The following is a 14,600-nucleotide window of genomic DNA, read 5'->3' as shown; positions in this document are numbered from 1 at the left end:
TACTATACCTGAGCGCTTACTATGCATGCCACTTTTTCAAGCTATATGCCATTGGTCCCTGAACGTAAACAAAGGCACGAATGTGAAGCGGATATAGTGAGATAACTGGGACGCTAAATTAGTTAGCAAATTGTAATGTTTATTGTGATAAATAAATGTGAAATCAAATTAATATTGTTGCTTGTAGAATTTTATTTTCATATAGACTTCTTTATTCATGATATGCCCTTTCTAAGTTTTGTCTTCTTGAGACGTGCAATTAATGATAATTGACTCACAGATGATGATTCCACCTGGGGACTGCTTATATGCGGGAAGGAAGAGAAGGAAGCCCATCCAAAAACAGTTGAGTACCGGATATTAATGAGTTAGTCTCACATGAAATGCCTGTTTGTTGCATGTGCAAATAAAATATAATTGTTCCCAGTCTGGCTTTCATGGATATTCAACACTTGTAAATGAATGGACAAACAAAAGCATTGTGATGTTTTAAAGTACGCTTCAATTAAAATCAGCATACCGTACTATGTGGGCGTTTATTGTTACATTGTCTATATTTCTAAGGGTATTTGGTTACACTTTGCAAACAATTTGCAAAAAGAAATCCCTCACCATCTAATTCTAGTGCAGAAAGTTAAATGAATTATTTTCTGTTAATTTGCTAATTGAATGTCGTTATAGATGTGCAATTACACAAACGACAAACATGTATTACAGTTGTAAGTACTTTGTAACAATCTGTACCCACACTAATTACATTGTGCCCGCCTATTTAAGTAGTAGTATGATGTACTGTAAATACATCGTTTTAGTATTATGTAGTTGTGCATTCAGTTGCACAACTTAATGCATTCAACCGAAATTAACCCAACCCCTCTGAATCCTTAATTGATGTCCACGTCATCTATCAAGCCATTGCAAGTTTCTTACAATTTCATGTCCAACTTGAGAAAAAATTTATATTCAGCATTATTCAGTTGAGGGACCTGCTGCTACTACATAGGCTTTCCCTCTTCATTATTTAGTCATTACTGGGCTATTTACTAAGTCATCGTTTTCTGAACCCACAGACAACACCTGACTTTCTCAAAATACCAGCTTAGACATAGTAAAGGTTCCAATGACTAATGAGACAAAATGGGATTTAAATTTCAGTAACGCATGCTTGCTTATTTAATAAACCAGTCATCATTGGGACAATAAATAGTACTGTATTTTGGTATCAGTAGATTGATGTAAAAAAGCCTAGATTGTAACTTTTATCATAACATCAATTAACATCAATCAATTACTTGACTCTCTATATTTGACAGAAAACAGACAGCGGCCACCCAGAAGACCAATCCATCTAAGAGGCACCGTGACCGTTTGAATACAGAGCTGGACCGGCTGGCCAGTCTCCTACCCTTCACCCCGGACATCATCTCCAAACTGGACAAGCTCTCCGTGCTGCGCCTCAGTGTCAGCTACCTCCGGGTCAAGAGCTTCTTCCAAGGTATAGACAGCACAGCGTCCCCATGTGGTGCAGTTACACCCTATATAGTCTCTCGTGACAGCAGTTACAAGCTATCGTGACGGCGCACATGCGAGATTTGGCCATGGATTTTGGTATTTTATTAGGATCCCAATTAGCTATTGCGAAAGCAGCAGCTACTCTTTTTGGGGTCCACACAAAACATGAAACATGACATAATACAGAACATTAATAGACAAGAACAGCTCAAGGACAGAACTACATACTTAAAAAAGGCACACGTAGCCTACATATTAATACATACACACAAACTATCTAGGTCAAATAGGGGAGAGGCGTTGTGCCGTGAGGTGTTGCTGAATCTGTTTTTTGAAGCCAGTGTAACCGATGTGAAATGGCTAGCTAGTTAGTGGTGGGGCGCGCTAATAGCGTTTCAATCGGTGAGGTCACTCGCTTTGAGACCTTGAAGTAGTGGTTCCCCTTGCTCTGCAAGGGCCGCGGCTTTTGTGGAGCGATGGGTAATGATGCTTCGTGGGTGACTGTTGTTGATGTGTGCAGAGGGTCCCTGGTTCGCGCCCGGGTCGGGGCGAGGGGACGGACTAAAGTTAAACTGTTACATTGATGCTGTTGACCCGGATCACTGGTTGCTGCGGAAAAGGAGGAGGTCGAAAGGGGGGTGAGTGTAACCAATGTGAAATGGCTAGCTAGTTAGCGGTGGTGCGCGCTAATAGCGTTTCAATCGGTGACGTCACTCGCTTTGAGACATTGAAGTAGTGGTTCCCCTTGCTCTGCAAGGGCCGCGGCTCTCATGGAAGGATGTTTGACATGCTTTCACATTTGTATCACAGACATTATTAGACCTCTTTTAGACCTCCTGTAAGACCCTATGATCTGTGAACCGTACATGATACAGACAACATATTGGTGTCTTATCCTCCTTATAGTGTGCTCTAAAATATGGAGTATGTCTAGATTCTGAAATAAAAAGTCACATTAATTTATTAAACATTTAAAATATGTATTTATATATATTTATATCTCAGAAGTGCCCTTTTTGATTTTACTTATTTTTACTCTTTAAGCACATCACATTTCCAGAGTGGGCTTTCTGGTACTTTTGAAGATATGACCCATTGTATACATAGAAATTGACGTTACAGGCCATTAACCAATCACAGCCCTCCTTTAGGATTGTACCTTCAGGAAATCACCAGCAGAGGGAGTTCCCTTTGAATCCATTTTCCCATTCACTGTGTTGGTGGTGCTCATAAAATGTATCATAACTTTAAAAGTAGAGGAGAGCCCACTCTGGAAATGTGAAGTACTTGTAGAGTATATTGTTTAAAACAATATGTCTAAAAATGAACAAATCTAAAAGTGTACTTTTGAGATATTAATGTGAATATGTGTAATGTTGAATAAATTCTTGTGAAAAAAAATATTTCAGAAACTAGACATACTCCATATTTTAGAGCACAATGTAAGGAGTATAATGACACCAACACATTGTCTGTATCATGTAAGGTTAACGGATCATAAGGTCTTACAGGAGACATGTATAGGTCTAAAAAGGGCCTAAAATTTCATCAGGATTTTCTCAAAAATGGTTTGTGATACAAATGTAAAAAGCACATCAAACATCCATCCAAATTCTAATTTATTTTCTATGTGAGAATTGCCAGAACAATCCAAGATATCAAAAATATTTTCAGGCCTTCCTGGGGTGGAATGGCCCATATAAGACATCATTACACTCAGAAAAGGGCTCTAGAAAGGTTCTTCAGCTGTCCCCATAGGAGAACCCTTTTTGGTTCCAGGTAGAACTCTTTTGGGTTCCACGTAGAACCCTCCACCTGGGACCAAAAAGGCTTCTTCAAAGAGCTTTCCTATGGGGACAGCCAAAGAACCCATTTAGGTTCTAGATAGTACCTTTTTGTTGTAACAGTGTAGCCTACCTATTGATATTCTAACCATGCACACTCCTACTTTTCTATGTATTTGACAAGGTTTATCACTTTGAGAAAATGAAAATGGAAAACATTACCAAACAGCCTTGATAGTTTACCCATTCATGCATGACCCTACGCCTGCGTGATGTCGCTGTGGTAACCTTGCTCATTCAGCCAATATGTGATGGATATACATGCTTGGTAGCTTATATGAACTTTTGAAATATACTGTTTTATACATTGGTCAAATGTGTCTAGCTGTGGCCTTGTTTTTTTCTGTGTCATTTCCAATCCCTTCAAAGTCTGTAATGAAACATGTTAGATCAAGGTAGTGTTGCTGCATGTATTAACATCATTTGATTATCTGATTCTGGATTCAGATCAGGTTTTGACTGAATTGTCCACATGTGAAATAAGGTGTCAGTCATCACTTATTTATGCAGTCTTTGCAATATACTGTACATCTTCATAGCTTTGAAATACATCAAATACTAAGTTCATACTGGAAGTACCCAACCTGTTATGAATAGTGAAAAAGATAGATATGCTATCCAATGAAAGAAATTTGTAGCCGTTCTCTGTTCTCTGCTTCTACATCTCCATTGCTTGCTGTTTGGGGTTTTAGGCTAGGTTTCTGTATAGCACTTTGTTACATCGGCTGATGTAAAAAGGGCTTTATAAATACATTTGATTGATTGATTGACTAATATCAATATCTACAAACTTAAAGCAAGTGTATTGTCCAATTGAAACCTCCCATCTACAGTTACAGTACAACAGAAGAAAATATTAAAGCATTTTCCCTCATTAGTGATGTAATGACCTCGTCTCTTTCTGTGGCAGCGCCATGCTGGAGCTGGTGGGTGTCTTTGCTTGAATAGCCTCACGTCAATAATTGCATAGATTGGCCCTGCACAACAAAAGGCGTAAGTGACTGACCCCAAACCACTTCTGGTCTAGACGCCAAATATGTTGGTTCAACAAGAGCAAGCTGAGAACACAGCATGCAGCGGAAAGAAATCCTTTGTTTCCCCAACACTATTGTTGGACTGTTGTCGCTTACAATTACGCTCAAATTTGATCACCCAGAACTCAACTCCCTGCGTTGATCACCCTGTCTGATTTTATGACCCTTGGTTTTATGACCCTTGGTTGACCCTCGTCTGAAACTCTATGTATTCCAGTTTTAACAGATGTTTTATTTTTGATGGGGTTTCAGCAGCACCCTACAAACCTTCAAGTTTAGAGCAGACTTTATTTACAGCAACAGACTGAGTACTCCCATAGTTTACCACACTTATACTGGAGGTGTGCCCGGTATTTCTTGTTTTTCTGTCATCTCTTATTTTGTGTGCTATCTGCGCTGTACTTTTGTGAATCATATTGATGAGATAGTATCTCATCCAGGATACTGCATAATACAAGTGCTGTAACACCCTATAGCCTGAGGAATGAGTTTGCAGTACAAGTTGTGCCACGTGCTGATCTTCCTCTTTGCCAGCAGTTGTGGTTCCCCTTGCCAGGTTCCAGTCATCAGACCCACTTAGATATCACGCACCCTCGTATGGTCCTCCCAGCAGCTCACAATGAGATCACATAGAGGTTAATAGGATTGGAGCATGCACTTCACTTCTTTGTGGCTCAGTTGGTAGAGCATGGTGCTTGCAACGCCAGGGTTGTGAGTTTGATTTCCAAGGGCGACCAGTATGAAAATGTATATATTCTACTGTAAGTCGCTCTGGGTAAGAGCATCTGCTAAATGACAAAAATGTAAAATTGCATTCACCTGAATTTTAAAAAGGCAGCTGAAGCGATAGAGCTTAAGAGACCTAGTACACACTGCACAGCTCACTGTGGTTTCAGGGGAGTGTCCTTACGGGGAGGATCAGTGTCAATGGTCTTTAATTTCATGGTCCTGAATACTGTTTGATTCTAAGCAGAGTTCTGATATTGCCTGTTGTACATTCAACATGGAAAGCTGCTCTTTGAAATGATCAGACAAGGAAAAAACAATAAAAGGGTAACAGTCTTGAAGATGTGGTAATTTCTCCGCAGTACATTCATACGAACCATAAAAGTCCGTAGAAATGTCATTTTTCGTACAGGATACATCTCCAGTAAGGTGTCATGCTGCCTGTTCCCAGCGTGTTACCTGGAGAAAAATGTATGATCGTCTTGTCAGTGTTGACTAACTTGCCTGTTTGACTTGTATGAGCCTACATGACAGTGTATTTCTGTGGAATACAGAGTAATGGGGAAAGGAAAATGGTAGATATTAGGAAGCTATAATGTGCCCCAGCACATGAGGGAGTAATTGTGCACAAGTGAAAGTGGCAGTGAAGGAATAGTCAGATCAGAGAGGTAATGAATGCTCTACTTATTCCCTGAGTACATTGCGTGACTGCTCCCTGGCAAGGCCCGGACCGCCCTCAGGGCTCAGTGTAATGCACAAGAAAGGAAAGTATGTATCAAGTTGTCACGAACTTGGAAATGAGCGGACCAAGGCGCAGCGTGAGTATAGTTCCACATATTTACTTCAGTGAAACTAACAAAACCAAAATAACAAAACTTAAAAAGACCGTGAGGACATAGTGCCCAAACACACTAACAAACAATCAATATCCCACAAATGCAGGTGGGGGAAAAGCCTACCTAAATATGATCCCCAATTAGAGGCAACGATTACCAGCTGCCTCTAATTGGGAACCACACAAACCACCAACCTAGAAAGTCAGGGCGTGACACAAGTGCCACGACATTGGGTTTTATACATTATACATGCTTATTGGTGGGGATCTATTGACCTCGCATGACACAACGAGGATGCTGTGTGTGAATATTAACAATTAATTTCTAAAGTGAGTTTGTAATCTATCACCTATTGTAAACCCAAATTGAATTTGTTATAATCAAATGAAACAGCCATTATATACTGTGCCTAAAATGTTGAATCAGAACAGAGATTTTCCTTAGAACTACTGTGTAGGTCCGTCCCCATGTCATTTTAAATCTGAATTTTAGGGAATTATATCCCAGATGTAGCCAAATTAAGTAATTCAAATTAAGCTAATCTGAGCTAATGTGTTTGAGGCGCTGCCAGTTGAGTGAATTGTACCATGTTAAAGCAAGCGAGGTAGACTGGATTATCGTCCATAACCTTAAAATGCTCTTCTGAAACTCACTGTATCAGTACAGTAGCGTGATAATCTTCAAACGGAAATGCAGAAGAGGTTATAGGTTTAGTATAATGATATTGAGAGGTGAGTGAAAAGGGTTCTGAAATGTTACAGAATTGGTACAAAGGGAGCCAAAGGCCCCACCAAATTATGAAGTACCACTAAGAAAGCATTACTTTAATGTAAAACCTTTGTAAGTGCTGTGTTGAATTGTGATGTTGCATACTCTGCAGTCTGGTCACAGTTCCATATTTCTAATTCCAGTTGTAGTGCTTATCATGTTGACCAGGGGGATCAAGGGGCTAGAATGGAATCAGTACACAGAAGAGGTCTTGGGTTCTACCTTCTCCTCCATGTTTAACTAGGTGCTCTGAGTATCATGTAGTATCATTGGCTATCGGAGGGCAGAGTGTTTGGCAGCTGCACAACCTTCTCTGGCAGATTTCCTTCAGCTTGCATGCAGAACGGGAAATTCCATTTCCCCCCGTGTTTGTTGTCATCATGTTTGAATAGACTGTTTGTCAATAAGGATAAGACATTTTCGTTCCAATGAATCCAAGCAATTAGCTCCATTAATATGGCCCAGGATAATTTAGGTTTTGATTATATAATTTTAGATTTTTTTCTCATAGAAATTCTCTTTGTTCTTCTTTCATCCTGATCTGTCGGCCATTGTTACACTTCATCCCATAATCTATTGTTCACTTCATTGTTATTTCCAGAAACAATGCCTCGATTGATCATGAAGAGTGTTTTTAGAAATAGTAAACAGTTTTGGCTTGTTCTGTTTCTACCAAATAGTTGTTATTATCAGCAACGATTCAAATCTTAGCAGATGTTATTCTGCTGTGATCCAACATGTAATTTACTTATGTTTTCTACTTTTCAGTGATATTCAGCTATCCGATATTGGTTGTGTTCAATCAGCCAAAGGCAACATTCATGGAAAATATTAAATTTTTTATTTGACCTTTATTTAACTAGGCAAGTCAGTTAAGAACAAATTCTTATTTACAGTATAGATAATGGAAAACTATTTGTCTGCTCGCAATAGCGTGAGGAAGTGACCTTAATATGTCATAAAGGAGGGGTACTAATCTTGGTCGCATTGCATGATGACTGCAGTGCTAACTGATTTGGCACAAGCTCTTTTTGTCTAAACTGTGATTTTTAATTTGTTATCAGATCATAAAAAACATTTACTTAACAAGCATTTTCACAACACATGTTATTATCCATTTTGGCACGATAACAACAGCCACAAAACAACAAATGTATGTTAATGGAAATATATTGATTTATTGATGGATTAATGGTGTTCGATTAATCAAGCCCAAAGATACATTTTCAAAAGTGAATATCACGGGAGAAATAATGATGAATTATCATGTGTAAATGCATAGTAATGTTTACATCTTTATTATTTTCATGACTGCTACAGCGACGACAGACATGCATTGTACTGGACAATGGACAATACAGGTGTTTAAAGCTCTTATGAGACTTTCCCAAGAAGACTCACAGCTGTAACCACTTCCAAAGGTGTTTCTAACATGTATTGAACCCTTCTCTAATGACAAATCCACCTGCTCTTCGGACTAGTCAATATACAAAACTATATCGACTCAAGAACCCCGACAAAGACTGTTGTCACCCAACATTTTTTAGTGTCAACTCGCACTCCAAGTTTTGTCTACAACACCACAGTCGTTGATCATCAATGCACTAGACAACATAGATCACGCAAGTCAATGAGAAACCCTGGGGATGGGGGCATTTAGACAGTAACAAATTAGTTTAATCCGTTAATTAAGCTTTTATTTTAGGTATATTATGCTACATTAATGTGTAAATAACAACAATGACATAATTTTATATAATATAGTTTCAACATGACTGTAAAAGTAAGTAGTCTTATTTAGATTTCATACTTGGCTCCTCAATTAACTTCATGATGTGTATTTAGGCTACTCTCCTCTCCTTGGCGTTTTTCCTATTTTGTTGCATTACAATCTGTAATTTAAATAGATTTTTATTTGTATTTCATGTAATGGGCATACACAAAATAGTCCAAATTGGTGAAGTGAAATGAAAAGAGTAGCTTGTTAAAAAAAAAAAAAAATTTAAACGGAAAAGTGGTGCGTGCATATGTATTCACCTCCTTCGCTATGAAGCCCCTAAATAAGATCTGGTGCAACCAGTTAAATAAAGTCCACCTGTGTGCAATCTAAGTGTCACATGATCTGTCACATGATCTCAGTATATATACACCTGTTCTGAAAGGCCCCAGAGTCTGTAACACCGCTAAGCAAGGGGTACGACCAACCAAGTGGCACCATGTAGACAAATGAGCTCTCCAAACAGGTCAGGGACAAAGTTGTGGAGAAGAACATAAGTACATAAGTACATGGGTTATAAAAAAATATCAGAAACTGAACATCCCACGCAGCACCATTAAATCCATTATTAAAAAATGGAAAGAATATGGCACCACAACAAACCTGCCAAGAGAGAGCCGCCCACCAAAACTCACGGACCAGGCAAGGAAGGCATTAATCATAGAGGCAACAAAGAGACCAAAGATAACCCTGAAGGAGCTGCAAAGCTCCACAGCGGAGATTGGAGTATCTGTCCATAGGACTACTTTAAGCCGTACACTCCACAGAGCTGGGCTTTACGGAAGAGTGGCCAGAAGAAAGCCATTGCTTAAAGAAAAAAATAAGCAAACACGTTTGGTGTTCACCAAAAGGCATGTGGGAGACTCCCCAAACATATGGATGAAGGTACTCTGGTCAGATGATACTAAAATGTTGCTTTTTGGCCATCAAGGAAACGCTATGTCTGGCGCAAACTCAACACCTCTCCTCACCCCGAGAACACCATCCCCACAGTGAAGCATGGTGGTGGCAGCATCATGCTGTGGGGATGTTTTTCATTGGCAGGGACTGGGAAACTGGTCAGAATCGAAGGAATGATGGATGGCGCTAAATACAGGGAATTTTTTGAGGGAAACCTGTTTCAGTCTTCCAGAGATTTGAGACTGGGGTGGAGTTTCACCTCCCAGCAGGACAATGACCCTAAGCATACTGCTAAAGCAACACTCAAGTGGTTTAAGTGGAAACATTTAAATGTCATGGAATGACCTAGTCAAATCCCAGATGTCAATCCAATTGAGAATCTGTGGTATGACTTAAAGATTTCTGTACACCAGCGGAACCCATCCAACTTGGAGCTGGAGCAGTTTTGCCTTGAAGAATGGGCAAAGTTCCCAGTGGCTAGATGTGCCAAGCTTATAGATACATACCCCAAGAGACTTGCAGCTGTAATTGCTGCAAAAAGTGGCTCTACAAAGTATTGACTGGGGGGGTGAATAGTTATGCACGCTCAAGTTTTCTGTCTTTTTTGTCTTATTTCTTGTTTGTTTCACAATAAAAAATATTTTGCATCTTCAAAATGGTAGGCATGTTGTGTAAATGAAATGATACAAACCCCCCAAAAAATCCGTTTTAATTCCAGGTTGTATGGCAACAAAATAGGAAAAATGCCAAATGGGGTGAATACTTTCGCAAGCCACTGTATACTATCCTCTGCACCTTACACTCACTGACCCCCTTTCATTTGTCATTTTGTGTGCTGAACACTCACATTCCTGAAGTAGCTACTCACAGTCATTTCATTCAGCAAGGATGAAATCAGTCACAGAAATTAAAACCTCCTCCCTGTTTCTCATTCAGTTGGCCCCTGATCCCCCCCTCCTTCCCCAGTGATTGATACCGAAGTATCACAAAAACAATTGAAGGATGAGAAGTGAAAACAGGAAAATCACAGTCACAGTAACAGTATGATGTCCTCCTCCTGATATGGGTACAGTGACTATAGAAAGTCTACACCCTCTTGAACTTTTTTCACATTTTGTTGCGTTACAAATTGGGATTGTAATAGATTTAATTGTAATTTTGTCATTGATCTACACAAAATACTCCCTAATGGAGTATATACAAATCTACACTGGAGTTGCTTACCAAGAAGACAGAGAATGTTCCTGAGTGGCCAAGTTACAGTTTTGACTTCAATCTGCTTGAAAACCTATGGCAAGACTTGAAAATTGCTATCTAGCCATGAACCCCAACACACCTAGACAGAGCTTGAATAATTTTGAAAAGAATAATGGACAATACAGGTGTTTAAAGCTCTTATGAGACTTACCCAAGAAGACTCACAGCTGTAATGACTTCCAAAGGTGTTTCTAACATGTATTGAACACTTCTCTAATCAAGGTATATTAGTGTTTATTTTCCTTTAATAAAAAAAGCTTTTATATTTTGACAGAAATCTTCATTTTTGACATTAGATTATTTTGTGTAGGTTGTTGACAAAAATGACAATTAAATACATTTTAATCCCACTTTGTAACATAATGAAATGTGAAGAAATCCAAGGGGGGGTGTAGACTTTCTGTAGGTACTGTACACTAACTACTTGTGATTGAGTAATGAGTTTTAGCCTCTTAGGAAATCAGCACAATGTCTCTTTAAGAGGCTCTTCGTGTTGTAGGCATGTAGTAAAGCTCACCAGGCGAGCAGTTGCGTGACTGCAGCAGACTGGGTTCTGACCTCAGAAATGGTTATGAAAATGATCTGTTGATCAGTGCAGCGTGTAGGAGACCAGCCCTGCAGAAATGAGTAGGGAGCCACCTCTTGCGCTTCAGAGTTGGGCCTTATTGCCTTTACAGCACTAGACACGCACCAAGACATACAGTGTATTCGGAAAGTATTCAGACCCCTTGACTTTTTCCAAATGTTGTTACGTTACAGCCTTATTATAAAATGGATTAAATAAACATTTTCCTCATCAATCTACACACAATACCCCAAAATGACAAAGTGAAAACAGAAATACCTTATTTACATAAGTATTCAGACCCTTTGCTATGAAAATAGAAATTGAGCTCAGGTGCATCCTGTTTCCATTGATCATCCTTGAGATGTTTCTACAACTTGATTGGAGTCCACCTGTGGAAAGTTCAATTGATTTGACATGATTTGGAAAGGCACACACCTGTCTAGGTAAGGTCCCACAGATGTCAGTGCAGGTCAGAGCGAGGAATTGTCCGTAGAGCTTTTTTTGTGGGAAAAGTCAAGGGGTCTGAATACTTTCTGAATGCACTGTATATACAGATGTTAAGATTGATTTACATATACCCAGTCTAGAGGTGGTATGGAGCAGGAAGCTCAATTGACTTCCCTGAGAGTTATTATGCTGTTCCTTCCCTTAGAGCTTAGATAGGATTTCTGTGTCATTTATAGCATCGTTTAGAAGGTTGATAGATTTATTTGGCTTTCATTGCTTGAGGGCCATCTCTGTTGTCTTATCCTTGATGTCATTATTTACATATTCCCCCTCCATAGCCACCCAGGCCTTGTCACAGCCACTTTGTGTAGTACTACTGTATACATGCTCCAAGCCAATTAGCCCCATGCATTAAAGGCTCCGGGCTGATTACATTAGACATGACACTGCTTATCCTTCCTTGGCAGCTGGGCTCATATTCCTCTTGTCTCATTCACTTCTTTAGCTACCTTATTACTCTACTTGCAGAAGTGTTTTAGAGATAGTTCTATTTTCAGATCCTGGCTGCGTTGCTGTTTTCAGTTTTAACCTAGTTTTATACTTAAAATTGGATTTGACAATAGCTAATGGGGAAGTATGCATGAGTAAATCATGCGATCAGTTGATTTCTACAACCAGAGATTGTAAAGGTCAGTGGGTTTAGGTTGGATTAATTTAATGCAAGGAGAGACAAATACTTATTGAAAAGCCAACACATTCTCCTTGACCCCGGTTTGCATGCTCAGTTTTATTTTGCATGGAGACAGCCATTAGCCTGACTGAAGCGACCCATGTGACTCAGCGCAGGCAGAGCTGTGACCATACTGGTCTGGAAAGGAGGCCGTTTGTTAATGCAATATTTGATTGGCTCTCTCAAATGTTTTTTTCCCTCTGGGATTGAGACCTCTCGTTGGTCGTATTTGAAAATCCAACCATTATGGAAGGGGGCGGCACTCAAGTGTTGTGTGGCTGTGCTTGTGGGTGTGGCTGGGTGGCTGTGCTCAATACCCTCCAAGCTCATCATTAAACTTGAGGCCCTGGGTGTGAATCCCGCCATGTGCAACTGGTTCCTGGACTTCTTGATGGGCTGCCCCCCAGGTGGTGAAAGTAGTAAAAAACACCTCCACTTCGCTGATACTCAACAAGGTGGCCCCACAAGGATGCGTGCTCAGCCCCCTCCTCTACTCCTGGTCACCCATGACTGCGTGGCCTCGCACGCCTCCAACTCAATCATCAAGTTTGCAGACGACACAACAGTAGTAGGCCTGATTACCAACAATGACGAGACAGCCTACAGGGAGGAGATGAGGGCCCTGGAAGTGTGGTGCCAGGAAAATAACCTCTCACTCAACGTTAACAGAACAAAGGAGTTGATCGTGGACTTTAGGAAACAGCATCTATCCACATCGATGGGACCCCAGTGGAAAAGGTAGAAAGCTTCAAGTTCCTCTGCGTACATATGTAACGGATGTGAAATGGCTAGCTAGTTAGCGGGTACGCGCTAGTAGCGTTTCAATCAGTTACGTCACTTGCTCTGAAACCTAGATGTAGTGTGCCCCTTGCTCTGCAAGGGCCGCGGCTTTTGTGGAGCGATGGGTAACGATGCTTCGTGGGCGACCGTTGTTGATGTGTGCAGAGGGTCCCTGGTTCGCGCCCGTGTCGGGGCGAGGGGACGGTTTAAGGTTATACTGTTACACATATCACTGACAAACTGAAATGTTCCTCCCACACAGACAGTGTGGTGAAGGAGGCGCAACAGCGCCTCTTAAACCTCAGGAGGCTGAAGAAATTTGGCTTGGCACCAAAAACCCTTATAAACTTTTACAGGTGCACAATTGAGAGCATCCTTTCGGGCTGTATCACCGCCTGGTATGGCAACTGCACCGCCCGCAACCACAGGGCTCTCCAGAGGGTGGTGCAGTCTGCTCAACGCATCACCGGGGGCACACTACCTTCCCTCCAGGACACCTACAGTACATGATTTCACAGGAAGGCCAAAAAGATCATCAAGGACAACAACAACCCGAGCCACTGCCTGTTCACCCCGCTATCATCCAGAAGGCGAGGTCAGTACAGGTGCATCAAAGCTGGGACTGAGAGACTGAAAAACAGCTTCTCAAGGCCATCAAACTGTTAAATTATGTTAACCAGGTAGGATAGTTGAGAACAAGTTCTCATTTGCAACTGCGACCTGGCCAAGATAAAGCAAAGCAGTTCGACACATACAACAACACAGAGTTACACATGGAATAAACAAACATACAATCAATAATACAGTAGAAAAATCGATATTCAGCATGTGCAAATGAGGTAGGATAAGAGAGGTAAGGCAATAAATAGGCCATGGTGGCAAAGTAATTACAATATAGCAATTAAACACTGTAATGGTAGGATGTGCAGAAGATGAATGTGCAAGTTGAGATACTGGGGTACAAAGGAGCAAGATAAATTAATTAATAAATACAGTATGGGGATGAGGTAGATTGGATGGGCTATTTACAGATGAGCTATGTACAGGTGCAGTGATCTGTGAGCTGCTCTGACAGCTGTTGCTTAAAGCTAGTGAGGGAGGTAAGAGTCTCCAGCTTCAGAGATTTTTGCAGTTCGTTCCAGTCATTGGCAGCAGAGAACTGGAAGGAGAGGTGGCCAAAGGAAGAATTGGCTTTGGGGGTGACCAGTGAGATATACTTGTTGGAGCGTGTGCTACGGGTGGGTGCTGCTATGGTAACTAGTGAGCTGAGATAAGGCTGGGCTTTACCTAGCAGAGACTTGTAGATGACCTTGTTTAGCATATTTTGTTTTGTCTACATTTGGAAAGATTACCGACACATTTTATGTTTCCGTCAGTCCTGTCATTATCCGACATGTACTTTAATTCCATAAAATGGTTGG

General features: G+C 40.6%; 1 protein-coding gene across 1 annotated transcript in view; it reads left to right on the top strand.

Moving 5' to 3' along the window:
- The first annotated feature begins 283 nt into the window (after nt 1-283).
- The window catches only part of LOC120019830 (aryl hydrocarbon receptor repressor-like), a 32,754-nt gene continuing 18,437 nt past the window's right edge, over nt 284-14,600 (top strand). Inside the window, exons 1-2 of the mRNA XM_038963244.1 lie at nt 284-345; nt 1,314-1,495. Coding sequence (XP_038819172.1) covers nt 284-345; nt 1,314-1,495 — 244 coding nt within the window. The remainder of the gene's footprint in view (nt 346-1,313; nt 1,496-14,600) is intronic.

Source organism: Salvelinus namaycush, chromosome 25 (genome assembly GCF_016432855.1).
Source record: "Salvelinus namaycush isolate Seneca chromosome 25, SaNama_1.0, whole genome shotgun sequence".
In the NCBI taxonomy this organism is placed as follows: Eukaryota; Metazoa; Chordata; class Actinopteri; order Salmoniformes; family Salmonidae; genus Salvelinus; species Salvelinus namaycush.
This window is presented reverse-complemented; position numbering and strand designations above follow the sequence as displayed.